We start from the raw sequence: 26,799 nt of genomic DNA on the forward strand, positions 1-26,799 counted from the left end.
CTCCCACGGGACAGACACCCACTCGCGTGCCAGACATAATTTCAAAACACTATCTGTTCTTTGTGTCTCCGTGCCAGCCCCGTGAACACCGCTCACCACGCGCACCCGTCCGCCCTAACTTGTCAATGCACCAGCGGTAGATTCTGTATTTTCCCAAATATTTTCTAACACGTTTTAAGGATCTGGTTGCGCACAACATAAATGTTGGATGATTTAAGAAATATTTCAGATTGTGTGTCATTGCCAAATGGCGAGCGTGGGAAGGACCTTTGTGCATAAGGAACACATTGCAAAAGCCATATTCAAGGTCCACCTTTTTAGGCTGAAGCAACTTTAAAAGTGTGCATCACTGTCCTCACAAGAGAGAAATGGTGAAGAAGTCCAAGAGAAAATCTGTTTTGAATCTGTGTTAGAACAGGCAGCAAGGAAAGGTTGACTTCCTCATACAATGATCCCATTTGTAGAGTGTGTTTTTTTAATGGTGTCTACACACTCCACATACAGCGATAAGATCAAATGCATTTTATTAATGCCTCGTCCTTCCAGCAGGATCTGCATGTATTTGCATTCATTTTTTCTTGGTCTAGTGCTGTTCATTTCCTTCAGATGTGGCATTTCGGGTGGTCTGGTATGGAAGGTATCCCTATAATGTGGATGATGCGAATATGCATCAAAGCATGGCACCCAAGAGCAGGGATCCCCAAGACCAGTCCTCGAGAGACACAACCACTCCACATTTTCAGGATAATCAGCCCCTATGTAAATAACTTGCCTTTAAACTCCCGCTCTAGTGTAGAGTACATCTATGATTTACACCAGGGGTCCGCAATCTTCCGCCCTGGAGATGTTTTGGACTACAACTCCCATCAGCCCCAGTTAACAAAGTCAATGGTGATGGATCATTGGTGTTGTAGTCCAAAATACCTGGACAGACGCTGGTTGCATACTTCTGAGAGACAGTCAGTCGGCAAACATGGTATAGGAAGCAGCAACTCTGTTTCGGTGTAACAGTCCAGAGGATCTGCCCCAAAAGGAAGATGAGGCCATGAATGGCACCAACAGGAAAGCCATCTTTGAGTTATCGTGTTAGGAAGAACAAGGCTGTGCAAGTTGCACGAAAAGAATGTTGGCATGTGTTAAGGATAGGTGTTAGGAACAGAAAATGGAGGCCCTATTGTGCTAGATATGACTGATGAGGACTCATGAAGAGTATTGGCTGCTAGCTAGACCACATCTTCATGATTTGAAAGAAACAGTGAAGATCCCTCCAAGACAGTGAATCCTGAAAGTAGGTGCATTAACTTGGACTACTCCCATTGGACACACAGACCGTAACTCGCAGTACTGCGCTACTGTTCAAATATGCCAGCCCAAATGCTGCCTACGCACACCCTGTACAGTGCTCCGCTGGTCTTGAGCTAGGTTTACGTTTTAAACAATACAATAAAATAAAATAAATTGTACCGAAAATAAAGATGAAAGTGTTATCACTGGTGTCGGGTGGAGGAAGGGCGAGTAAAGGTGAAGAAGAGCCATTCTGATTCCCAAAGGGAATAAACAGCGTAGATTAGGAGCAGGCATTTCCGCGGGAAAGTCCTGGATGAGGGATTGCCTTAAGGAGACTGGAAGAGGGATCGGTCAGGACTAACAATGGAAACGCATGTTCTTCATGGAAAGTGAAATTGTTTCTTGATACCAGGTGTCTGCAATTCATGAAACTGCACAATAACTTCGCCAGGTTGGATTGGTGACATTTGGTGGTGTAGTTGAAAAATAAAAAATAATCAGTAAACTGTGGAGAACTAGGGTTTGCTAATTTTAAATAACATTTCCTTCCCTACTCTTGTTACATTTTCTGACAAAAATCAGCAAATAACATGTTGCTCGAGAATTTCTCAGCAAACAAGTTGGAAAACTCTGAACTTGATATGATAGGTTATTTATAGCACACTTAATACCCAAAGTTCTCTAAGCGCGCCCTGGGGGTCGAACTTGTGTTGTTCCGTCTCGTCTTGCTTCCAAGGCAAGCATGTTGCCCCCTGAGCTATCCTCCCGAAACTTGATGAATGACACACGATTCCATCCTACTGTAATGTGCAATCGCTTTGGAAAGCGCTCTCTGTTTTTCTTCTGCTTTCTTCTCTGCTCTTAAAGCTATGTCTTCGCTCTCTTGTCATGTTGCACTTTCCCCTTTGCTAAGAGGATTTCTACCCTCCTGAGCTACACTGTGTATCTTTAATGCTACTGTGATAATCCTGCTCGCATTATAGAGCCGGCTATTCTGCCAATGATTGTAATGTACCAGTGCTTGCAAATTCCAAATACAAATTCTGCAATTTGTAGTCCAATTGTCTCTGGAGGATAGCAACGTGCTCGCCTTGGAAGCAAGACTACACAGAGCAACACAGGTTCGATCACAGGGTCCGAATTTATCAACCTCTGGGTACTAAGCGCATTATAAATAACCTATCATATCATGACAGGGTTCCCACTAAAAACCTCTGTTCCGCCTCCCATGCGGCCACACCACTATGCAGCCAGAACGCACACCGAGCACTAGCAACTGATATGGCCATCTTACCCTCATGCACGTACGCCACAATCTGATTCATGACCGCACTCTCAGATACTTCCAAGGGCTAGAGCACTGTTACCAAAACATTCACTGCAGACCAGTAAACGGTTCAAGCAAGTGTATGTTTGAACTGCCGCTTGTTACACAATGTGCAGGGTCTGGTCCTCTGGAAACTCGGAACTGTGCAGCAATGTGCGCCCAGACTTCCTGGACTGCTATGAGGCCACACCCATGGCGGATGTGTGCTTTACAAAAGACAGCTCGTCACCTCCTACTGAACCGATTCGCCAAGCAACCTTTCTGAGAAGATTTCTCAGAAAACCAATTGAAAAATGTACTCAACAGTTCACCACAGGCCATTAGAAGTGAGTTTTCATTTTACCCGAAAGATTTAAATCCTTCACACCATTGTTTATTAGACCGCCCACCCCAAGCAGGGGTGGTGTAGAGCCGACTCTTTAAATAAGTCGGAGACTGGGAAAGGGAGCGGGGTGTTGAGTTTGAGTCAAGAAACAGGAACTACGGGGGTAGGTGGGATTGGTCTGGTGGTCTTTTCCTGGCATGAAGTTCTGTTTCCAATAAACCGCACTATAATGACACCCCCGCAGTGCGGAACCCTAATCATCACAGCCGTTCTCCCAGGTTTCTAGCGGATAAACCCTTTTTTTCGGAGCTGGACCACTTACTAACATGGGATTACATTGAAAACGAAATGTCTAGTGTACAAATGTGAGTGATCTGTGGAGGAGCGGCGGGCAGGCGGGCCCACAACCAGCAGTGGGCGTGCGGTGGGACACCGCTTGGCGGAATAATGATGCTAAGCAGGGCTTTGTGTATGCTGCACTAAGCGGGGGCGGGGAATGGCACACTAGAGGGTCCTGCTATCCTCGTAGCCGCAGCTTTGGGTATGTTGTCCAACTACAGCCCTGTCTGCACCTTTTCTGATCGTGGGAGCAGCGTCCTGTTCAGCCCCGTCAATCAAGTGCAATTAACCAATAGAGAAAGTTATATTGTGCTTTCAAGTGGGAGTACCCATGCATAAGTGCTGACCAGCTTTGGCATGTAGTAGGTTAAGCAGGGATGCTTTGTTAAGGCAATAGTTTCACAGCTTGGTGCTCTCTGTCCGAACTCAAATCCTAACACTCAAAAATTGACAAGTAATTGTGATTGGTTATTTATAACGCGATTCATACCCAGAGGTTTCTAAGCTCAGCCCCGGGGGTCGAACCTGTGTTGCTCTGCGTCGTCTTGCTTTCAAGGCCAGCGCGTTGCCCCTGAGCGATCCTCTCGAGACAAGTCAACTGGCAACCTTTATGTTCCTATTGTAAACTGCTGATGAGATGGCGCGGGGGAGGAGGAGGAGGGGGGGGCGGTTCAGAAATGCTTGATGCTGTGTGCCAGCATGTCTTTTGGTGAGTGGGCTGTGCTGCCCATCTTGGCATTGCTTCTGGGCTGCGGGGCTTCATGTGTTCGCCATAGCACGCTAGACAGCACACTGCACGCAGAGGCACTGACGGGGGCTTCACTTTAAACGAAATAGTGATGATACATAAGTTTGGTGTCTCTCAGATCTGTCCGGCAATTTTCTCACACGCTCGAACCGGCGTGGCTCATGAAAAGGCTCCCTGGCGATGAGTGGCTGACTCGATGGAGCAAACCCGCCTGTGGCTGGAAAATGCCGTCGCTGCCGTGGCTGGACTAGCCGGCTCCCACCCCCACACAGCCACCGACAAGCTGGCAGCACATCAGAGCCGACCTCTGCTCCACACAGATGGCCTCCTAAAGCATTCCTCGAAGCAGAAGGCACCATTTGCTTTTTATGGGCACATTTTCATAATAAACATCGCTGAGATGAAGGCGGGGAGGTCCACGCGCTCAGAAGGCTCACGCGGAGGCTGGGTGGGCGGGGTTACAGCTGCCTTTCTCCGGGGCACTTTCGCGGAGAAGTGGGTCCTCTGGTGGCTGGCCAACCCCTGGTTATCCCTGGTTTCATTGCGGGCAGCCGTGGATAGCCAGGCCTGTGCTGTGCCCCGGCCTGCCAAGGGCTGCTTGCGCTGATTGAGAACAGAGGATTGGCAACGTGTTCAGGCGTTTAGGGGCATATCTTGCCAAGCTTTCACCTGCTGCCTAAGTCATCTTCATACGAGCAAATGAGTTTTGCCTAAAACGTCAGCTGGGACTTAACAGATTGCTTTTGGAACAGAAAAAGAGCGGGAACAGACTTTGCTCCATTTGAGCACATGTTGTATCAGATGACAGCCAATAACACGTGCATGAAATCTCAAACATGCAGGAGGACCTTGAGGCTGAGGCTACTTTGCTTGGCTTCTTTTCGTATTATGCAAGTTTCGCGCAACAGCATTTAACTTTTTCCTTCGGTGCACGTTTTCTGTACAATTTGGTCTTAATATGGCGTGTCTGTGCACCAGGTCTGCTCCTTTCTTCGAGCATTATAAAGTGTCCACGGTCGATTTTGCCTGGCATTAGCCAATTTGACCTAAAACAATTGACCTAATGACCAACTTGCTCGAAGTTTGCATGGGGGATTTGGCCTTTGGGGCAATTTGGTCGCATGTATTGCCAAATACAAACCTGGAGAGCGGGACTTGCGGGGGTGCCCCCCCCCCCACACCCCATGGTTGGTATTTTGCAATTTTGAAGGTGCAGGGGTGTCCCCAGCTTCCTTAAAATTGGAGGTGGGGACAAACAAAAAAACAAAAAAATACTGCATATGCGTTTAAATTTGGCCCGGGTCAAATAATTTTCAGTCATTTTGCCGCAAACAAAAGAAATTTGGGCAAACACACCCAAACCTTTTGCCCACCTGTGCACTGGTGTGTATGTATATGGACTTGGAAGATCTCACAGAGCAAAGCAAGGTGTTAGTAATAACAAGGATTCCTTTGGTAGAAAGACTGTGGGGATATAAAATGTCCTTTACAAAATAAAACCTGCCATTTTTTGCTAGTAGTTTTAAACACCTCTCAACATGTCGCATTTTAACTTTATATAGTTGGAAAAAACTGAAGACCTTTCTTTTTAACTTTAGAATAGGCTTAACTTTGTCAACATCAGTAGTACACTCTTAGTTTTAAGTTTGCAGTTCATCTCTCTCATATAGCGCCGAGATGCCTCTCGGGTGAATGTGGCACTTTATAAAACCCCTACATCACGTAACATATTTGCCGCCTTTACTGCATGTAGAGATTTCGCCGTCCGTCCGGCCGCCTCTCGCATCCCTTCCTGTTTAAGATCAGGAGGAAGTTCAAAAATGAAGGGCATCCTAAGCAATGATGAAACGGAGGTAGGCAAGTCGTTTCAAATTAGGAAACTGGCCAACATTAACACATTGATCTTAATGAACAGTACATGTTTTAGAAAAACTTTGAATCACTTTCTTATGTAGCTGTAGAATTACTTCATTAGATTAGCCTGTGATCATGGGGTACATGTTTATATATGTACAAATACGTGAACTGCTTGGTGTGCTGATACTTGAACATGAACACTATATAATCCTCCAATATATATTATCTACGTTATTGACCACTTAACAATATACTCAAAGTGCAAAAAAACGATATTCCTTGAAATACATGTGCACTTTTTGTTCACTAGCCATTCGAGCCTTCCATTTAATTAATGAAAGCAAACACTGTAAAAACCATCACACCTCCAACCCTGGGATCCATAGAGATGCCTATATAGATTACAATTCAGCATACATCTCCAGCAATAGTTGGCATTAAACTTTCATATGTAACATGCTTTCTCCAAATTACAGCTTTCATTCTAGCAACAAATGACAATTTTGAGCGGTAGACGGATGCTTGTTTCACACTATGTGATTAGATATTCCCACAATGAATGCTTCCTCTGGGCATTTAAAGCCAAATTGTGAATTGTGTTACAAACGTTGGTCTACGGTTCAAAGTTGTTCAAACTCAAATTGTGAATTTCGTTTCGAACATTCCAGAAGAATGGACCAAATTGATTGATGTCACAAACAAGGTTCATGACTATAAGCTGTTGCTAGAATTTTCGCTGTTGCATATGAATGTTTAATACCAAGTGTTGCGAGAGGTTTATGGAATTGTAACTTTGGGATCTATATAGATCCTACAGTTGTAGGTTTCTCTTTTTTTTACAGTGTTTGCTTTCCTAATTAAATGGAAGGCTCGAATGGAATTAATTTTGTATTTTTAGTGAACACAAAGTGCACATGTATTTCAAGGAATTTCGTATTTTTGCATCAACTGAGAATCATCTGAGTATATTGATAAGTGGTAAATAATTTATATTTCAGTATTACGCATTTTTCATGTTCAAGTATCAGCGCGACAAGGAGTGCTCATATTTTTAGATGAGATGTGACAGCGTAGAGAGAAGTGAGACGCGTTGGGCATTTTTGGCTGCAGCAAGATACGTCCAATATCTTAATTTACTAATATTAATTGGTGCAGGAGGTTCTGATCCACCTGTCTGTACCCATTTCTAATCCCTCCCACTCTATTTTGATATCGAAGCAAGAGGGCACATTATGAGCCATGTTGGGTCTGAGGTGCCTCAACAGCTGGGTCAGCATCCGACATTCACAAAGTAAAAATTCCATTATCGCATCCTCTTACTATGGAGTTAGTAACCCGTTCCACGGGCTATATCCGTGTGTAATGGCCTGGCAGCCCGAGTTATGTTGATTTATACCATACACCGATACCACCCAAGGGCAGTCTCCAGGGGCTCTTGTGGCTGTGCAAGAAAAAGGACTGGGTTGGTTAGTGAGGGAAGAATGATGGGATAGGTCCAGAACCAGGAGAAACTGTCATGTGGGTTGGCTTGCAGATTGTAGTTTGCGTGCACAGGCTTGTATCCATATGGGTAAGGTCCAATGCCTCTGATGTTTTCTGTGTGGCTGTTTGTTGTGTTGGGGGGGTATATGTGTATTTTATGTGTAGATTGCTGGTACTTAGGGTTGTGCACACTGGCTTGTTGTATCCGTATGGCTATGGTCCAATGCCTGGGATGTTTCTATGTGACTGTATGTTATGTTGGGGTGTGCATGTGTGTTTTATGTGTAGACTGGCAAGTGTTTAAGGTTGTGCACAATAGATTGTTGTGTCCATATGAGTAAGGTCCAGTGTCTGGGTTTGTTTGTTATAAGTGTGTGTTGCTTGTGTTAAGTGTGTGTTGCTTGTGTTAGGTGTGTGTGCTAGGGGATAGGTTTGCTAGCCCAGTGGGCGTGTATATTGTTTGGGTGGTGTGTTTGAGGAAGTACAAGCAGGGTGGTTAGTGCTTTGGCTACTCGCTAAATTCTTCTGTGTGGCTAATCTACACAGTCCTATCTATTGTGACCAATTACTAATCTCCATAGTGCTAAGTGTGACGCATGGTTAATCTTCTCAATTCTGTCTGAATGGGACATGTGGCTAATCTTAACAATTCTATCTAAGTGTGATGCATGGCTAAACTTCAGTTAAAGGCCCAAACGAAGCAAGGGCGTTTAATGAGGGCCCACAGGATTTTACCCCCTGGTCTAGCCCGTGGAACTGGTTACTAATGCCATGGGCGCCCCAGGTTACCAAAGCGGTAACCCAGGGTGCTGATAGCAGGGTCTTTTCTTTGAATGAATGGGACACCTCGTGGCGTCCCATTCTTTCATAGAAAAAACGGTTCCAAGGTGGCTGCCATGGAGATGGAAGGCAGAGCCCCTTACGAAGCCCCTCTTCTATTTTTGTTGCAGCCGGCAAAGGGAGACGGCGAGAAGCAGTGGTGGTGGCCATCGCCTCCCCCCACCCCCCGGCCCCACACAATCAGGTAAGTTGGGCTGGGAAGGCGGGGTTTGGGATATTAAAATAAAACATTTAAAAAGGGAACGGAGGGTAAGAAGATAGCGGTCTGAGGGAGGTAGCCTGCGGGTTCCATGGAATGCTAGCAGAGATCAGCGGTTTCAGCACGCGTATCAAGGAACCTGATTGACTGCCCCACCCCTGGTGCTAATCAAATTTGGTGACCTCATGGCCACCATAAAACCTAAACGAGGCATACTTTCATATGTTGGCACACTGCAGATACAAGATGTGTTTCTACCTGTGGTAAATAAAATGCACTTTCAGCTAAAAAAAAAAAGGCTGAGAAAAAGGCATTAAAGTTATTGGGCATGAAGGCTTTGGGCATACCTTAACTTTCCATTGCAAGGGCCATTTTGTGACTGTTGCAATAGTGGTCGGACAAACTTTGGTCAAAACCCTGTGTCGATTGGCAGGCCGCAATAGTTGTTATTCTGTTAAAATGTCAGAGTGTGATCAATTTACAGAAAGGTAAAGTTCATAAAGATTCAGAAATGAAGGTCGACATGAACACAGGTGCAACCTTTAGAGAACGGGAGGCAAACGTGTAGGGCAGGAGTGTGTAAGGCTAAATGAGGCAGACAGAAAATACATTGGACATGCTTGCCTTAGGGCTGAGAACTAAGGGCCAGACGCTACTCCAAGCAGAGTTTGGGGCAGATCTGGCTCCTCAGCTGGATCCTCCCTCTGGAACAGCCTCCCTGCCTCTCTCAAACTTGAGCAGAACCACCTTCAGTTCCAGAAGCAACTCGAGACCTTCCTTTTCGCTTCCGCTTTCTCTCCTCTCCCCCTGCTGATGCACCTGACTGCTCCGCGCACTGGTCACCCTCTGAACTCAGACCCAGGCTCCTGCATGTCCAGTTGCCCTCGCACTGCCTCCGGGCTCCTCAGCACTTAAGGGTCTGTATCTGCAACCCTACAGTCTCTTCTCTCTGCACTTATGAGCCACCCGCTGGCTGCACTTGTGAGTTAACTGCACTTCTCCCTTCCGCTCCCCCTGGCACTTCTCCCCTTCCCTCTTCTATGCACTTGCGTGATCTGAATCTCACAAGGCCTAGCAGGATCGTTATTTTGTCCTCCCTTGTTTCCCCCTACCTTGTCTTGTCTCGCCTAGAAACACTTGGGTACAGGCGCGTTATAAATGCCACATCATATCATATAATTCATTGTTACTTTAATGGAGATTTCTTGCAGCGCCAACATGCAAAATGACTCCTTTCAATGTGCTTGGGATGGTGCGTATGGGGTCTCCACAGAGAATCAGGGGGATAAGAGAGTAATTAATGAATACTCTGGATTATAAATGAATATGGAAAGTGTCAATAGATAGTTATTTGGCCACAAAGGCAGAGGCCACAAGACAGTCATGCAGGTGAGTATCACGGCAGAGGGCACAGGAAGGAGTCATGCAGGTGAGGATCAAGGCAGAGGCCACAGGACGGAGTCATGCAGGTGAGGATCAAGGCAGAGGCCACAGGACGGAGTCATGCAGGTGAGGATCAAGGCAGAGGCCACAGGACGGAGAAATGAAGGTGAGGATCAAGGCAGAGGCACCAAGACAGTGTCATGCAGGTGAGGATCAAGGCAGAGGCCACAGGACGGAGTCATGCAGGTGAGGATCAAGGCAGAGGCCACAGGAGGGAGAAATGAAGGCGAGGATCAAGGCAGAGGCACCAAGACAGTGTCATGCAGGTGAGGATCAATGCGGAGGCCACAGGACGGAGTCATGCAGGTGAGGATCAAGGCAGAGGCCACAGGACGGAGAAATGAAGGCGAGGATCAAGGCAGAGGCACCAAGACAGTGTCATGCAGGTGAGGATCAATGCGGAGGCCACAGGACGGAGTCATGCAGGTGAGGATCAAGGCAGAGGCCACAGGACGGAGTCATGCAGGTGAGGATCAAGGCAGAGGCTACAGGACGGAGTCATGCAGGTGAGGATCAAGGCAGAGGCTACAGGACGGAGTCATGCAGGTGAGGATCAAGACAGAGGCCACAGGCAGGTGAGATCAAGGAGGTTGAGGCCACAGGACGGAGTCATGCAGGTGAGGATCAAGACAAGAGGCCACAGGACAGAGTCATGCAGGTGAGGATCAAGGCAGAGGCCACAAGACAGGGTCATGCAGGTGAGGATCAAGGCAGAGGCCACAAGACAGGGTCATGCAGATAAGGATCAGGGCAAGAGGCCACAGGACAGAGTCATGCAGGTGAGGATCAAGACAGAGGCCACAGGACAGAGTCATGCAGGTGAGGATCAAGACAGAGGCCACAGGACAGAGTCATGCAGGTGAGGATCAAGGCAGAGCCCACAGGCAGGTGAGGATCAAGGCAGAGCCCACAGGACGGAGTCATGCAGGTAAGGATCAGGGTCATGCAGGTGAGGATCAAGCGCTAATTCTGGATTGAAGAAATAATTCTGCACATGCATGCCTCCTGGGAAAGTGGCACAGCGAGTCATTACTTGCACAGAATGTGACCTGTTACATCGACGACTCACTGTCGTAGAAACAACAGGTATTTTACAGCTTGATACCTGTTGTAGATACAGGTGAAATGTCCTAAACCTCATCAGATTCATGGTTCACTGGGATATTTACAAAATCACGAGCAACAATATTCGTTGTGGGTTTCTGACCAGTGAAAATGCAGTGTCTCATTACAGACCACAGCCAGCAGCCATTGCTTTTTAGTTTCGGCTATTAGCTTGTGCTTCAAGCCTGCATATAGGGCAAAACTATTGGCATGGGAAGTAATGGTATGAACAAGATGGGATGCGAGGAGGGGCACACAGCGTCTGGATGATTTCTTTCTACACACGCTAGCCCATGTCCATGCTAGCCCCTATGGCCACTCCCACCTACTATCTGCCCGTCCCCGCCCCAAAACCCACACACAAAGTGGGATCTTTTTGAGCTAGGTTTCTGCTTTTAAGGGGAGGGCAGTGTTATTTCTAAGCAGTCTTCCAAAAACGAATGGCATTACTACATCTGCTAAGTAGATCCTGGTGTAATTAAAGCAAATCTTAACCATGTTGACCTTCATTTATAAGCGTCCTTGCATCTGATCCTTGCACTGAATTCCTATTAAAAAAACATTGGCAAAGCCAGCAGTAGGACTCTTAGGCATTAGGTGGGCATTTGCCAGGCACTAACACCATTTGGCAGCTGTTGCCATCGTCTGTATAGCGCCATTCTAGTAGTGCCTGGAAAAAGCCTATCCCATGCCTACACAAAAGTCTAAACATTTGGCTTTTGCCAATAAGTGTTTCGTTTTACCAGAAGTACTTACGTTTCCAGATCCTACAACTAGATAGCCAGATAATACACAATATGTAAATATAGAAGGAATATCAAGTTGCAACATTGTCATTACAGGTCAGTAACGTGTTCCATCCCAGGTGCAGTCGCTGAGGTGGGGGGACATTCTGTACTCGCATGGTTAACAGTTCTAAAAACCCCTAGAAAGCATCTGCCACCATCTAGCTCATGTTCATTTTAAATGATTTTTGTGTTGCAGGTGGTTGTTAAGGAATGACTTGGCAAAGAGTGTAGGGTGGCGCATTTAAGGGTTCTGCCAAAGTGCCAGGCGGGCACACAGCCAGTGGTCTTGGAGCCTGGCATCCTTTGCAGTAGCTGCCATGATGTGACAAGATCGGTGTATATTACTAATGGCAGACGCGCCTGACACCTCACGGTACAGACAAGGCTGCACGGTTGCAACTCATTGATTTTTCAGAATAAGAATCTTGCCTTCCATTTGTACTGAAAAGTTTAATACAAAGTTCTTCCTGCAGACTTGCTCCCCTCCATTTTGTATATACCTTTGCCAATCTACTAAAGTTTGCAAGAATTCACGTTTTATGAATTGGGTGTTTTTATCCGACAACTATCGGCCTGCATACAAATAAGCACTTTTGACAGCACTTTCCAGTATTGCTTCCAGCTGTTTACTGGGTAGCTGTTTACTCACTGAGCGAAAGCCCTGCAATGTAAAAAAGGAAAGTGCAGAGCATAGTTTGTGTTACAGAAGAAATAAAGGAAACGGTTTCAATGTATGCGCTGCTGAATGGTGACCCCCCCCCCCTCTGCACCTGAAAATATGCCATGTGTGTGCCACCTGACTGTTCCTCCGGTACAGTGCACGCCCACATTAGATGCAAACAGCAGAGCAAATCCCTCATTTTAGGCCCAATCATGTGCATTTCCTTTCTAGTTTCCTGCCACACCTGCTTAGATGCGTGGGCATTTAAGGATGCTGCGTTGCAGCACGTCTGCCATGTACGCGAGGACACACGCTTTTCCTGATCTGTCACACTCTAGCCTTCCTTTTTGGAAGCCTTGTAAAGGGAAGAAGCCTCTGAAATCATGGTGTCATGTTTATGTGCGTCCGATGGCTGCGGGCTGCCGGCGCGTTAGAAATGTATAAATAAATAAATAAATAAATGCGTATTCACCTGTTTTCTCAGGACAAAAGGGAAATTGAAGCTTCGTTGATGCTGGGACTAACACTGCGCGGGATACAGATCTTCCAGGTATGTTGTACCTCCGTGGAGAAATTCTGCGTGCGGTAAGCAAAAAGCTCACTGTTTTTACAGACATTAAACTAACATTAAATGGGAGATTTAGCTAGACATTTTCATTATTTGTTATACGTTTACTGTAGAAAGCCACCGAAAAATGCCCGTACGAAGCAATAACTCCTCTTTCCCTGGGGTGGGCAGCTATAGGAAGGAGGGCCTGTGCGTGAACGGTACAGGTGCAGACACATTAGGGGGGCCGCAGGCTCAAACAGTTCTGCAACCCCTCCCCCGAAAGGCTCGCTCCAGTGCATGAGTGCCAAGGACGAGTATGCTCGCCCTTTTTGCATAGACTTGCATAATAGCCTGGCAGTTAAGGGGACATTTTCACATTACTGTGTGTAGTGCCACAAATGAAAAGAACAGTAGTCCAGTGACTCACTGTTTTTAGGTCCCTGCCAGGCTGCAGAGAAGAGTTAAGCACTAACTTTGTTTCTCCAGCTTTGATGCGTGTCACAGAGACAATCGCCATCCAGCTGTCACCAGTGTTTATTGGCAATGAGGCATTTTGACAGTCGCCTCAGAATATTTTTCCCAACAGGAAACTGCCCCTCCAACCACAGTAGTAGACATTTGCGCAATTAATCGGAGGTGATTCTAATATTTTCTTTTTTGTATTGGTTTAAACATTTTTAATTAATGCTTTATCATTGGTAATCCATCAAATACAAGCAGTATACAACAGTGTTGACAAAATGCAAGTGAAAAACAAAGAAAGGGTAACATAGGTAATCCAGTGAGATCTTGCCAAAACAGAACATGGCAAACAAATCGAAACATCTCATATTGTTCTAACCATACAGAATACCCCAACGCCACTTTACACACTTGTCCCAAAACACAGCAATACACACACACACACAGCACAAGAAGGGACAGGACAAACATGAGCAAACACTAGGTGCCAAAAGGGACGAGGGTTTGCCAAACCAACATATGTCATTGAATATCCCCCAACTTAATTGGTAGTCTTCAACCAACTTTGTTTTAGCATATGAAACCTTTTCCCTAGCAGCCAACAGCAACATACTATGAAACCAGTCCTCAAGTTGGCGTTTCCCATTAAACTTCCATTTTCTCAATCTGTTTCTTAGCCAGTAACAATGCTTTGTATGTCCAGTTTTTAACTCCAGCTGATTTTCTTAAAACAACATATTTACTGACAGAAACCGTTACTATAAGTTCCCATCTGGCTAAATTAAATGACCCACTCATCCCTTTATCAGTCACTGAAGATCAGGGCAACTACATTGTTTTGTTAATAGCAGAACCATATTTTGTTTTTCAGTAGACTGCTATTGCCATTGCCCTGGCTAGCACTATGAGTGGGTTGCAACAATAAACTAAGATGTCTGCCTAGTAGTCTTAGCAGTAGGTCAAAGTACTACCCACTTTATTAAATATTTTTGTTCTGTGTAATTGTATAAATTCAATACACATAAAAGGTTATCAGAGGACCATGCTAATACGTTTTCTCCTGTTCCGATGAGGGTGTTGTCTAGGCTACTTCGACCTCAAAGCCATGTAAAATAGGCATTTTTTGTGTGTGTGCTCAGCATTCTAGTGCTTAAAGGCCACCCTGGACAAAGAGTAATGTTGAGTGTTCCCTCCAGTTTTCAAGGTGTCAAGCCTCGGGACATTAAGAACTCATCCCCAGGATATGGTTATCATTTTAGCTTGTGGGTTCCAGAGAGTGCTGAATGCAAAAGTCGCCTGTATCTCAAGAGAGCCACATTCTGATCCAGGAGATGCTGGGTAAAGAGGCTGTTCCTTTGTTGTGTGACTCCGTGTCAGAACCACTGTTGACTAATGCTAGCTACATAGGCCCTGCCTAGATGTCTCTGTGTGTCTCAAAAAAGAAATCAGTGCGTTAAATTGAAACGTGGTCTTGGGTTCCCCATTCATTGAGTATTTTTAATACTGCGTTCCAACGTCAAGTTTGCATCATCGCGCTTTGGGTAAGGATGCTAGGTCTGACTCGAGTGCTATTCGTTTCTTAGAGGGTATAAGCATCGTAACTGGGATGTCCCATACTAGGTGAGGTTATAGTGTTGAACGTCCAATCTCTTGGCGGATCCTACCGTAAGGGGCTCCAGTTGTCATGAGTGGGGATGAGGCTTGTGGATGAGTTCAGGATGCTGCAGGGGATCGATCGCTCACTGGGATGGGGGCCAGATCCTTTCTGATGCCCTTGCAGAGATGAGCCAATACCAGGTAAAGTAGGTATGAGTATAAAGAAGAACACACACAATCATTTTAACACATCATTATATTATCTTATGGAAGCTGTGGTTGGGGTTTAGTCTTATGGACGCTGTGGTTGGGGTCTAGTCTTATGGACGCTGTGGTTGGGGTCTAGTCTTATGGACGCTGTGGTTGGGGTTTAGTCTTATGGACGCTGTGGTTGGGGTCTAGTCTTATGGACGCTGTGGTTGGGGTCTAGTCTTATGGACGCTGTGGTTGGGGTCTAGTGTTATGGAAGCTGCGGTTGGGGTCTAGTCTTATGGACGCTGTGGTTGGGGTCTAGTCTTATGGAAGCTTTGGTTGGGGTCTAGTCTTATGGAAGCTTTGGTTGGGGTCTAGTCTTATGGAAGCTTTGGTTGGGGTCTAGTGTTATGGAAGCTGCGGTTGGGGTCTAGTGTTATGGTAGCTGCGGTTGGGGTCTAGTCTTATGGACGCTGTGGTTGGGGTTTAGTCTTATGGAAGCTGTGGTTGGGGTCTAGTCTTGTGGACGCTGCGGTTGGGGTCTAGTCTTATGGACGCTGTGGTTGGGGTTTAGTCTTATGGAAGCTGTGGTTGGGGTTTAGTCTTATGGAAGCTTTGGTTGGGGTCTAGTGTTATGGAAGCTGCGGTTGAAGTCTAGTCTTATGGAAGCTGCGGTTGGGGTCTAGCATTATGGAAGCTTTGGTTGGGGTCTAGTCTTATGGAAGTTGCGGTTGGGGTCTAGTCTTATGGAAGCTGTGGTTGGGGTCTAGTCTTATGGAAGCTGTGGTTGGGGTCTAGCCTTATGGAAGTTGTGGTTGGGGTCTAGTCTCATGGAAGCTGCGGTTGGGGTCTAGTCTCATGGAAGCTGCGGTTGGGGTCTAGCCTTATGGAAGCTGCGGTTGGGGTCTAGTCTTATGGAAGCTGCGGTTGGGGTCTAGTCTTATGGAAGCTGCGGTTGGGATCTAGTCTTATGGAAGCTGCGGTTGGGGTCTAGTCTTATGGAAGTTGCGGTTGGGGTCTAGTCTTATGGAAGCTGCGGTTGGGGTCTAGTCTTATGGAAGCTGCGGTTTGGGTCTAGTCTTATGGAAGCTGCGGTTGGGGTCTAGTCTTATGGAAGCTGCGGTTGGGGTCTAGTCTTATGGAAGTTGCGGTTGGGGTCTAGTCTTATGGAAGCTGCGGTTGGGGTCTAGTCTGATGGAAGCTGCGGTTGGGGTCTAGTCTGATGGAAGCTGCGGTTGGGGTCTAGTCTTATGGAAGCTTTGGTTGGGGTCTAGTCTTATGGAAGGTGCGGTTGGGGTCTAGTCTTATGGAAGCTGCAGTTGGGGTCTAGTCTTATGGAAGCTGCAGTTGGGGTCTAGTCCATTGTAGAGGCAGTTTAATTCCATAAATTAATAGCTAGGTGCTTTTTTTTGTAACAGATGGTAAATATTCAGGATCTAAGGCTCATTTTGATACTGCTGTACATTGTTTCTTTTGGTTTTTATGCGTTGACAAATCATCCTGCCCCAAAAGTTACCTGTGCCAGGTCCCCTTCCTGTTACTCAGGAGAGTTGCGCGCATGGGTGGCATGTGCAGAGTTCACCCTGAAGTTCTCTGCACCCTTTCTATGCCGATAGCTCCCTTGCACAAAGGCTAAGGCTCAGACGGGATATGTGTAGGCCCGGTGAGTATTTATTCTATGTTGTCCTCTGTTTCGAGTACTATATGTTAGTCCTTTAGCACTAAGCATACGCCGCCTGTTTACTTTCCCAGACTGCTGCCGCTTAATGATCAGTATTTGTGGAAAAGATGGAAAGAAAGCTTTGTAGGAACTAAGCACAATGTGCAGGCAAGCAGTGGGCATGTGTGATGACACTTACTGGCAGCTTCGCCTTTCACAAAGGATTGCTGCTTCGGGATCACGGACCTCCTAAAGAGCAGCTTTTAAGGGGTTGGTGTGACCTGTGCGCCCCATTTCCCTCATGGGTTCTTAACATTCTGTCATTACTCACGCCAATGGTACTCAGTCATGTACCTCACAAGGGCGAGGGGCTGAGTCGGTCCTGCCAGGATTTGCACTTGCAAAGTGCAGGCAGCTGGCCCAACTTCAGAGGTCTGCCCTTAACTGGAGCAGGCCACTAGGACATTGAGTCGGCTCTGCTCATGCTTCACCCTTTCTCCGCCTTTTGGCTTCTCCGTTCCGACAGCCTGTATTCAACCCCCCAAGCTCTGCTCTTCTCTTCACTTCACCTGTGATTGCTTTGCTTTTTGGCCTCGCATTGTTCCTACACCTTGGAATGCACAGACTTTTCGTGTCTGGTCCTCCCCTTCTCTTTAAATCTTTAAAATCTGCCTGTAATTATTCCCTTTTCTTCTCAAATTCCAAGATGTGTTATGTTTTCACTAATTCATCTCGATGGCACTGCCTGTGTCACATTTTGCCATAAATAAAATAAATAATTAATTTACAGGGATGCAGAGAGTTTTAACCGGTCATGCCTACCTAGCGAGCTCCCAGGAATGAATTTACTTTAAGCGATAACACATAAGGGAACACAGACACTAGATCTCCTTCAAGGCTGCTAACCCTAATATAACAGAAACCCTACAGAAAGGGTTGCACAGCCTTTGCATACACAACAGTGTAACGTTGTGTATGCAGCCAGAGTGCCAACTAAACTGCAACATTCAAAAGAAGAGGGGAGAAATTGGGGGTGTGGGGGTGGGATTGGGATTAAAGTAGGCAAAAAAAATAGGCAAGAGGGGAAAATGCAGGGGGGAGAAGATGAGGAAAGGTGGTGAAGGAAAGGGACTCACATAGGGGTCAATGTAAGTCCATGAAGAATTTAAGCAACGCATTTTAAAAAGTTGTTGCATTTAAATGGAAAATACTTCAGATTTTAGCCTATCTAAACAATGGGGCTTCGGATCAGCTTTAGCGATTTGATCCATTAGGTTCTGAAGCTCGAAATCGCTCCAAAGTTTCCAAACGGAATTCAAGGCATTCATATAAATGTGAGAATTGTAGGGCTTGTATCGGCTTGAATGATGCTGCTAATTCTGAATGCTGGGATATTTGCAGTTTAAGAAATGATGGAATAGAGCCATTGCTTCCTGCCTGGTGTCATCTATTGCAGGAAGAGCAGAGAGGCACCCCCAGGCCTCGTGCGCTTCCTTCCAAAGCCACCCTTGCTCAATACTAATTATTTTGGATTACTTTTGGTTTTACTTCAATAAGGAACGAACTCCGGCACCGCTTCACGGAGCCCGGTGATCAGCAAGCTGCTGACTCAATCAGTGCTTGTTTCTGATGGAGTGCACTTCATGCCAGGCGCTGTAGGCATTTTTTTCTGAATTCAGTTAATTCATGTTGATGTCCTTTTTATATTCAATAAAGTTTTGTTCAATCTTCGCCATCAAGCTATGTGTTGCTCAAATCTTTCTACAAATCCATTTACTTTTCCCATTTAATTTGTTTTGTTTGTTTGTTTTGTTACATTTCTACATTTCTGCTTCATTTTGTTATTTTTGGTAAAAAGATAAGCATTTGTGCAAGCCGTTGTTTTGTGATTCATACCAAAGTTGCTGAGTTTTCTTTTTTTAAATCTGTTATTATATTTGCTTGTTCTTCTGGAAACAGGCATTTGCATATAAACAGTCCAAAGTTGGCAGGCATCTGATTTTCCTGTCCCACTTATTTTCTTTAATTTCAAGTCCCGTCCTGCGAGCCTTGTAAAAATAAAGTTATTTTTCCAAAAGTTGATACTGACTAATAACATCTAAAAGAAAGAGAGAACTCAGAATGTTTGTATTGGAAGTTAAGAAAAAACTGCCTGCAATGCCTGGCATGAAGTGCCCTCCATCAGAAACAAACATGGAGTCAGCAGCTTTCTGATGGGTGGGTGAGCGGCTGACTTTTCTGTAAGTTTGGAAGGGAGAGTCAGTCCAACACAAATGTTTTCTTGGATCCACTTTTGTTCTAAAGTGATCTATTGCATAAACTGCAGTTATAGAAGGCCAGGACCAGGAAAATCATCATCTCTTGATAAGTGGAAAGACATCCAATGTTGCAGAAGACGGAACGGATGCCTACGAAAGTCGCTAAAGGAGTATACAAATGAACGCCCAAGCACCTAAGAACATTTGTGGAGAATGTGCCCCCACTGGAAGCGTTGTTCGTGACTGGGGTATTTCTGTAACATCTGAGTCATCTGTAAATGAAAGATCTGTGCCTAACAGTGCTGCAAGCCAATTCACAACCACAAAAAGGAGGTTCTATTGCTCAATCCGATATGAAAGATGTGGCCATTTCTGAGGCGATAGCAGAGTGGGAGGGAGAACCTGAATATGAGCAGGCCTCAAATGAGCAGCCGTTGCTTGAAAGAGAAAGAACAGGTGATCTAAGTGACAGCCGAGAGGGTTTGGACTCTGATTTGGACACAGCAGACGCGCATCCCATGGAAAGTTTGACACCAAATCAAACCCAACATGCAGATGGACAAGAGTGAATACAATAGTCAATATTTTAGTATTTTGAATCTAGGAAACCTGCAAAGAAAATCAACAGTGGCCTGTCACAAATTACTGAACCAACAGAGTGTTTACCGATGCCCAGAAGAGCCCTACTAACCATCTGAACGATTCCAGTTTCAAGCACTGACCCATAAACATCCATTGTTTGGAGCCACTCTGAAATCAGCCCTGAAGAATTTACTGCTGCTGTCTGTACTATATGTAAATGGAAAGTGAGCCCTGGAAAACGGGCACGACGAATCAGAACAACTTGGCTTATGTGCCATTTTGAGTGATATCAACCAGTTGCACTTTCTAATCGTCAAAGAGACAGCACAAATGTATATGACCAGGCAACTATTGTGATTGAAGATGAGGGAAACTATAACCGTACTTCCAGAAATGTGGCACTGTCAGAATGGATTAGGACATTCACCAGCAAATTGAAACTGGTATGTCTGAACGTGAACCGCCTATGCTAAAAACCACGGAGTAACACCGGAAATCATCCATTTGCTTTTGAGAGTTTATGGTCCAGGAGTATTCCGTGCTCTTGATTCCTAATTCATGCTAAATACTCCCGTAGAGTCCGACAACGTCCAATGTGACAAATCTGTAATTGTCTTGCCGTGGAATGGAGTCCAACTGTTGAATGACATGTTTGCTGTCACGGATGAAAGATGCCAGATATGATGCTAGTGGTTGAAGATGTATGTCAATATATTGCGATGTCCTTTCAGAGATCAAGCCTGTTCTATTGATAATTGGGCAAAAAAGGGGGAAATGTGTGTATTGTTTATGGATTTTTGGAAGGAAGTATATTGTAGCCATTACTGCATCCTGAATATTCATGTAGTTGAATTCTTCTTCCAAAAGTAGGCCTTGATTCAGCCAATGTTTGCTCCTTTCATTCCAATCTTTAACCATTTCTTGTAGTGGGTTGTCTTTGAGTTTTTGGTAGCACTCTTGATTATTTAGATGCATTTTGCCTTCTTGAACATAGTCCGCTCTGTTCATCAGTACTACTTTTCCCCCTTTGTCTGCCATTTTAGTAATGATTAGTTCATTTCTTCCTAGATCTTGGATTGCTTGTTTTTCACTAAGTGTCAGGTTGTGCTGCATTTTTCCTTTTTTGTTTGATAAGTAGTTTTGAGGATTGCTTTATGAAACAAAACAATCACGTTACCTGAACTGAATACTGGTATACATTTTGATTTTGATTTGAATTATTTCTTCAGATACAAATGTATCGATTTATTGTTCTTCAAAAAATCTTGTAGCAGTGAATTCTTCCTCGCCTGCCAGGTTTAGCAGGTCAATGGTATTCTCTACTTGCTCTACTGAGAGAGTAGATGGAGTCACTTTTTCAATTCTTACTGGGTTTCTTCTAGGCGTTTTTTCAAATAATTTTTTAAGCTTTCAGTGTCTACAAAATGTGTACACATTTAATTGTGTTTTTAAATTTTACTGAGTGCACATCTGAGGGTTTGATTCATTTCAAGGTCCCATAGGTTTAGGATGAGATCTATCTTGTGTTCCCCCCATTGCTGTGATCTTGTCATCATTCCTTTGTATATTTTTTCCAGGGTGACTTGGTAGTACCACCCCTCTTGCCTCTTTTCTTTGTGTTGGTTGTTCAAGTATTTTGATTTTGTCTGTAGTTTACATTTTGAAGTGGGGGATTTGAGCGTGTGCTCCTTTTGTGACATCTCAATTCCTCTAAAAAAACGACAGTCTAGGTTCCCTGTTGATTCTGTTTCAGTCTCATCTTGTCTATTTGTCATTAATTGACTCCAAATTTTGTCTTGCCTCATTGTCACTTGTTGATTCCATATCTGTTGAAAGAGGCGATATAAATGGACTTGTGGTAGGTTTTCTCAATGTATGTCTATCCGTATAACTTTTTCTTTGATCATATTGTATACTCTTTTTTTATCCTTATAGTCATTCTCGTCTGGTATACATTTCTTTTGTTTTTTCTGCTTCAGTTCTTTTGTGAAGTTTCCAAGATATTCATCTAGTATTTTATAGTTTTTAAAAGTCAATTCTGAGTAATTTAATTAAATTTTTCAATTTGTTCTTTAAGTGCCTGTATTTCTTTAGTGATTCTTTCATGGGCTAATGATGATTGATTCTCACCACCATCTCCTTTGAGGTATTTACTAGTAGCTCCTCCCACTCATTAAGGGCTAGTTTATCCTCCTCATCAAAAGATGGGAAAATACATATTCTAAGAGCCCTGGGTTTACGTCCTACCTCCAGATACATCTTAAGGGTCTTAAATTCCCACCACTTAGATAGTTCTTGTTTGCTGGCTTTCTGTAGCTGTTCAAATAGGCTTCTTAATGATGTGGTGTTATTGGGGGAGAGGGGCTGTATTAGTAGATTGCCCGTGTCTCCAAAAAGGATCTTCCGCTTCTGCTTCCCAGTGGTGATTGACAGCTATTTACGATTTTCTTTTATTCTATTTCAAAAGAATTCTATTTTGCAAAATGATTTTTTTCCAAATACATTGCTCAAGGTGCGTGTTTGATGTTAGATTCAGCCTCAGTGAACACTTTTTACATTTGCAAACTATTGAATGGGTTACCTGATCATTTTGGATCTCACCTTGGAGACACTCTATTGTAAAACTGGCGCAACACAAAAAGGAGGTAAATGTAAAAAATGGAATAAACTATCTGAATCAGTCCGTGCAAGAAGGATAATACCATTTATAAGAAAACCCACCACTTCAGCCCAACATCACCAGTCTACAAGTAGGAGTACCAGCTCAGGTAAAACATGTATGTTAGAACGTGATCTCAGTCCACACCAGATGCATCAAACAGTACCTGTCGAGAAAACCTCTATGGGCAAGCTACTCATGTCCCTACAGAATGAATGACTCTTTGGTTGTGTCAAGGGTGCACTCTAGATGTACACTGTTGGCAGCCACTTCAGGGAAGGTTTCCCACCATTTGACAGTGATGCCTTCAAGTACTGGAGGCAAAAGAAGCAGATCTGGCGTAGTTTTTCCAGATGAGCTTGTAAGACGGTGAGCTGGCCACCAACCACTGTTGACTACAAGCAGATTTATAGCCCAGCTGGAAATATTGTCTGAAAAACCCACTCGACTCAGTGCTGAATAAGTTCAGCGCCTTTCTTTCATGAAAAGCAATCCCAAGTATTCCCCCCCCCCAACCATTGCTGCCTAGAGAAATGGGTGATGGGGATTTAGAGTTGGACAGCCCAGTGCCATATGTAGACCCATAGCCTATATTTGGCGTGAAAGATGATCGTTATTAGAAACTACAATGGCTGATGGAAACCAAGAAAACATATTTATATCTGAGAAAGGTTGAGAGAGGTCAACCGACCATACCACAAATAATTAAAGCATATATTATTTTAACAAATGTACGGATTTGGGCCTGTGGAACGTGGCCTTAAATTTATCATTGGACAGGTGTTTTGTGTGAGTGGCTTCTCAGTGAGAAAGAGTCCGAAATGTATTTTGAGAGAGACTTCTTTCACATCTTCTATCCCACTAGCAGCCAACTGAGGACTCACAAAACTCCAGCCTGCAGACACCAAGTCCTCGGTATTCACATCTGCCGTCTCCCTTATTCCACTAACAACCAACGAAGGACTCGCGCACCTCCGGCCTGCATGCACCAAGCCCTCAGGATTCACAACTGCTGCCTCCTCTATCTCACTAACAGCCAACTCAGGACTTGCACACATCTGTCCTGCATGCACCAAGCCCTCAGGATTCACAACTGCTGCCTCCTCTATCTCACTAACAGCCAACTCAGGACTTGCACACATCTGTCCTGCATGCACCAAGCCCTCAGGATTCACAACTGCTGCATACTCTATCACAGTAACAGCGAGCTCAATACTTCCAAACCTACAGCCTGCCCACTCCCAAGACCTCAGGATTCACACATGCCGTATACTCTATCCCACAAACGGCCAACAGCAGTTCTGAGAGGGAGATCCAGAGCAATTTCTCAGGGAGCAACCTTTTCTGTGAGGCAGAGCTACAATACACTAGTGTAATTCGGCTCAAGTCAGTGGAAGAAATTTCAGTCCATACATAAAAACAGAGACACTCCTGTGCCTTACTCCAGCCGGTCAGTTGTAGTTTAGAACTGCCTTTAACAGCTTGACTTCAATCCTTTATCCATCAACAGAGTCTGTATCGAACAACAAAGGTGTCGGAAGGATGTTATTGCAGGGAAGACTAGCTGGGGGCCACACACGTTCTTGGATTCCCAGTTGCATGCAAGGCATGACCCTAAACAATTTTTCAAGGCACAGCTTTGTTTAAGGGATGACCCTTAATTCTTTAAGGCACGGCTTCGCTATGAGGAATGCGCACATTTGGGACCTAATATGTCTTTGGATCTCAGGAATATCTGAATATCCAAGCCAGGCCATGGTTTATTTCTGGCCGAATGAGAATACATCATGCATGTATCTCACAAAGGGTAGTGCCAGGAATGTCTAGGTCCCTCAGAAAAAAGGTTGTTAAAGTGCGTAATAATATTACCAGCCATTATTACAGTGTATAGAGGTAGGAGTAAACCAACATAAACCGATGAATTAGAAATGTTTTTTGCATTTTTTGAGGGATTTTATTTATTTTTCTATATTTCTCGTTTTTTGTAGGGGAAAGATACACTCTGGTGAAAGAAACCTTGGACAAAAACAAAACGTCAAATTATTCACTGAGCGTGGTGCATGTGCATGTGGGTCTGCCATGTGGCGGCATGGAAGCACTTCAGGTGTGCTGCCCGGCTATCATCGACGTCTCTCAATGTTGCCCCGAACACTACCAAATGGCAAATGCTACGTACCTGGAAATAATCCCAGGACACCTGGCAGTCACTGTATATTTCTGGGGGTGGGGTGCCTTCTGTGCAGGCTGCTCTGCACCTCCCCTTTTGTGGGTGGGTGTGGCAGGTGCAGCTGCTACTGAGGCACCTGTAGAGACTTTGACATTATGTCTCCTATTTGGATGCCTCGGCTTGATTTTGATGGTAAAATGGGAACATTTTTCCGGGCATTCCACCTCCCCAGAAGAGTCCATACCACCTTTGCAGCCTTTTTTTTAGTGGTTCCCCTGGGGCGGTGCTGAAGTATCGCCATGCCCTTTATTCTGAACGCATTTTTTTACCCACCTCCGATGATTTTTGGGCTCCTCCCGGGTATCCCACACCCTGCTGCAGAACGGATGTGGCTTGTGAAGGCTTCTGCATTTCAGCAGCCTGGGGTAGTTGCTGCTGCTGTTCCTGACCTGGGATCTCTTGGGTTAGTGCACCAGAGGAAAGCACCCTTCTCTTCAGCCTATTCTTCCTCTTTCCCCCTTCTCCTGATGCTCTCCCAGTCCCTTACATCTGTTTTGACACACACACACACACACACTCTCTCACACTCTCACTCTCTCACACTCACACACACACTTCACACACGCAAACACACACACACACACACTTCACACACAAACACACTTCACACAAACACACTTCACACATACACACCACAATTCCTTTGCTGTGGCTGCTCTGCCTCTCATTGCCTCACTCAACAGGCCCCATCCAAACCCTCTTCCCCCCACAAAGATGACAACAAGAAGCAGGCAGTTTGTAATTTAGTTCCACTTTCTCTTACAAGAGCCAACTAGGCACAGCTCTAAACAATAGTCTGATGGCTCGAACAAGATCAAGCTGATTCAAATCAATGTCAATTGTTCAGAACATCTTTTATCCAAATGGCGCGATAGAGACCTATCGGCTGAAGTGCATCGTGCCTATTCAAGCCGCGTATGAGGTGAATTGGACATTTACTGACCTGGCTCGATTCCACCCACGAGCCATTGCTATGAAGGCCCCTGGCGAGCCAACCCATTTTTAGCCTGCTTGAACAGGCATTCGAGTCAAGCACTGTAAGGCTCATACATCCCTTGGTTTTTATTTTTTTTCCATCGTTAGATTCTGATAGCAGTTTGGTATCTAGAATCTCTGTAGCTGAATTCATCACCAAGGCTGTGAAAACCAGCCACAATCATCTAAGGTTTTAAAAAGGCAGCCGCTGTTCATTCAGAAATGTGACATCGCTGCCACGATGGTCACCTCTTTTGATCCACAGCACAATGATCACAGTCGCGCTCAAAATATATCTAAACTAAAATAGGGCAGAACGTATACAAATTCTCACTCGGGACTCCTGTCGATGTTGCGAGGGAAGATCTTGGACATTTCAGCTACTTTTCTTTGTACGTTAATTGGCCTTGTGCAAGAGGTACTACAACCAAAATATCCTGAAGTGCCATCTTATTAAATCTTAAACAGAAGATTAGCTGAAGATCTCGGGTGGTTTTCTATGTATTTCTCCACCTGGCGAAGTACCACAGAAGAGACCTGTATTTTATGAATGCAAAGCAATCTTCTTGGGCACAGAGTAGGCACTTGCTTTCTTGAAGGATTGGCAGAAAGATCATGAGGGACAATTGATCATGAGGAAGAAACTAGAACATCTGTGAAAGTTTTCATAAGTGTAAGGGGGGGCACTGTCTTTTTTTACTTCTCGTTGTTGAGGACCAGGTTGAAGACCAGGTTGAAGGAGATGCTCTCTTTACTTGAGAGTTTGATTAATTTGTTTTATCGGAAAAGGGAATTGACAAAGCATTCCTTCAGAATGGCTGAGATTACTGTTAAGCATACCTGCAAGCACAGGTGGTTCTCAAGGTGGGGGGGTGTAAAGGCTGGTATCTGGATAAAGAGACTCAATCAGCTGTTGGTCAATCTCAGGCTCTCCATTTGTGCTTCTCTCCATCGCCAGCAGCAGAGGGTTTCTGGTGAACAGGCTATTTATATGGTGTTCACCCCTGCAGTGGGTGAGTCCCACAAGATGTGATGTGTTCACCCTGTGCTTTATAAAAAAAATACATATTCTAAGGACAAATAGTTTACAGACTTTCTGTCTCCTTTTGTGGTCCTTACTGTACAGCAGAAGCGTTGGTGGTAAAGCTAGGGGCTACCTGAAAAAGCTGCTATTTTTCCAGTACTATCGTGACGACATGAAGGTAACGTAACTGCTTAGTGACCCATGCATTAAAACG

The 26,799-nt window shown here is 44.9% G+C and overlaps 1 protein-coding gene across 4 annotated transcripts in view; it reads left to right on the forward strand.

The window, feature by feature from the left end:
• The window catches only part of FRMD6 (FERM domain containing 6), a 312,237-nt gene that overhangs the window by 222,785 nt on the left and 62,653 nt on the right, over positions 1-26,799 (forward strand). For all 4 annotated transcript variants that reach the window (XM_069637464.1, XM_069637466.1, XM_069637465.1 and 1 more), the window contains exon 8: positions 12,885-12,950. In XM_069637464.1, coding sequence (XP_069493565.1) covers positions 12,885-12,950 — 66 coding nt within the window. The remainder of the gene's footprint in view (positions 1-12,884; positions 12,951-26,799) is intronic.

Source organism: Ambystoma mexicanum, chromosome 14, assembly GCF_040938575.1.
Source record: "Ambystoma mexicanum isolate Mex_15411 chromosome 14, UKY_AmexF1_1, whole genome shotgun sequence".
Lineage (NCBI taxonomy): Eukaryota > Metazoa > Chordata > Amphibia > Caudata > Ambystomatidae > Ambystoma > Ambystoma mexicanum.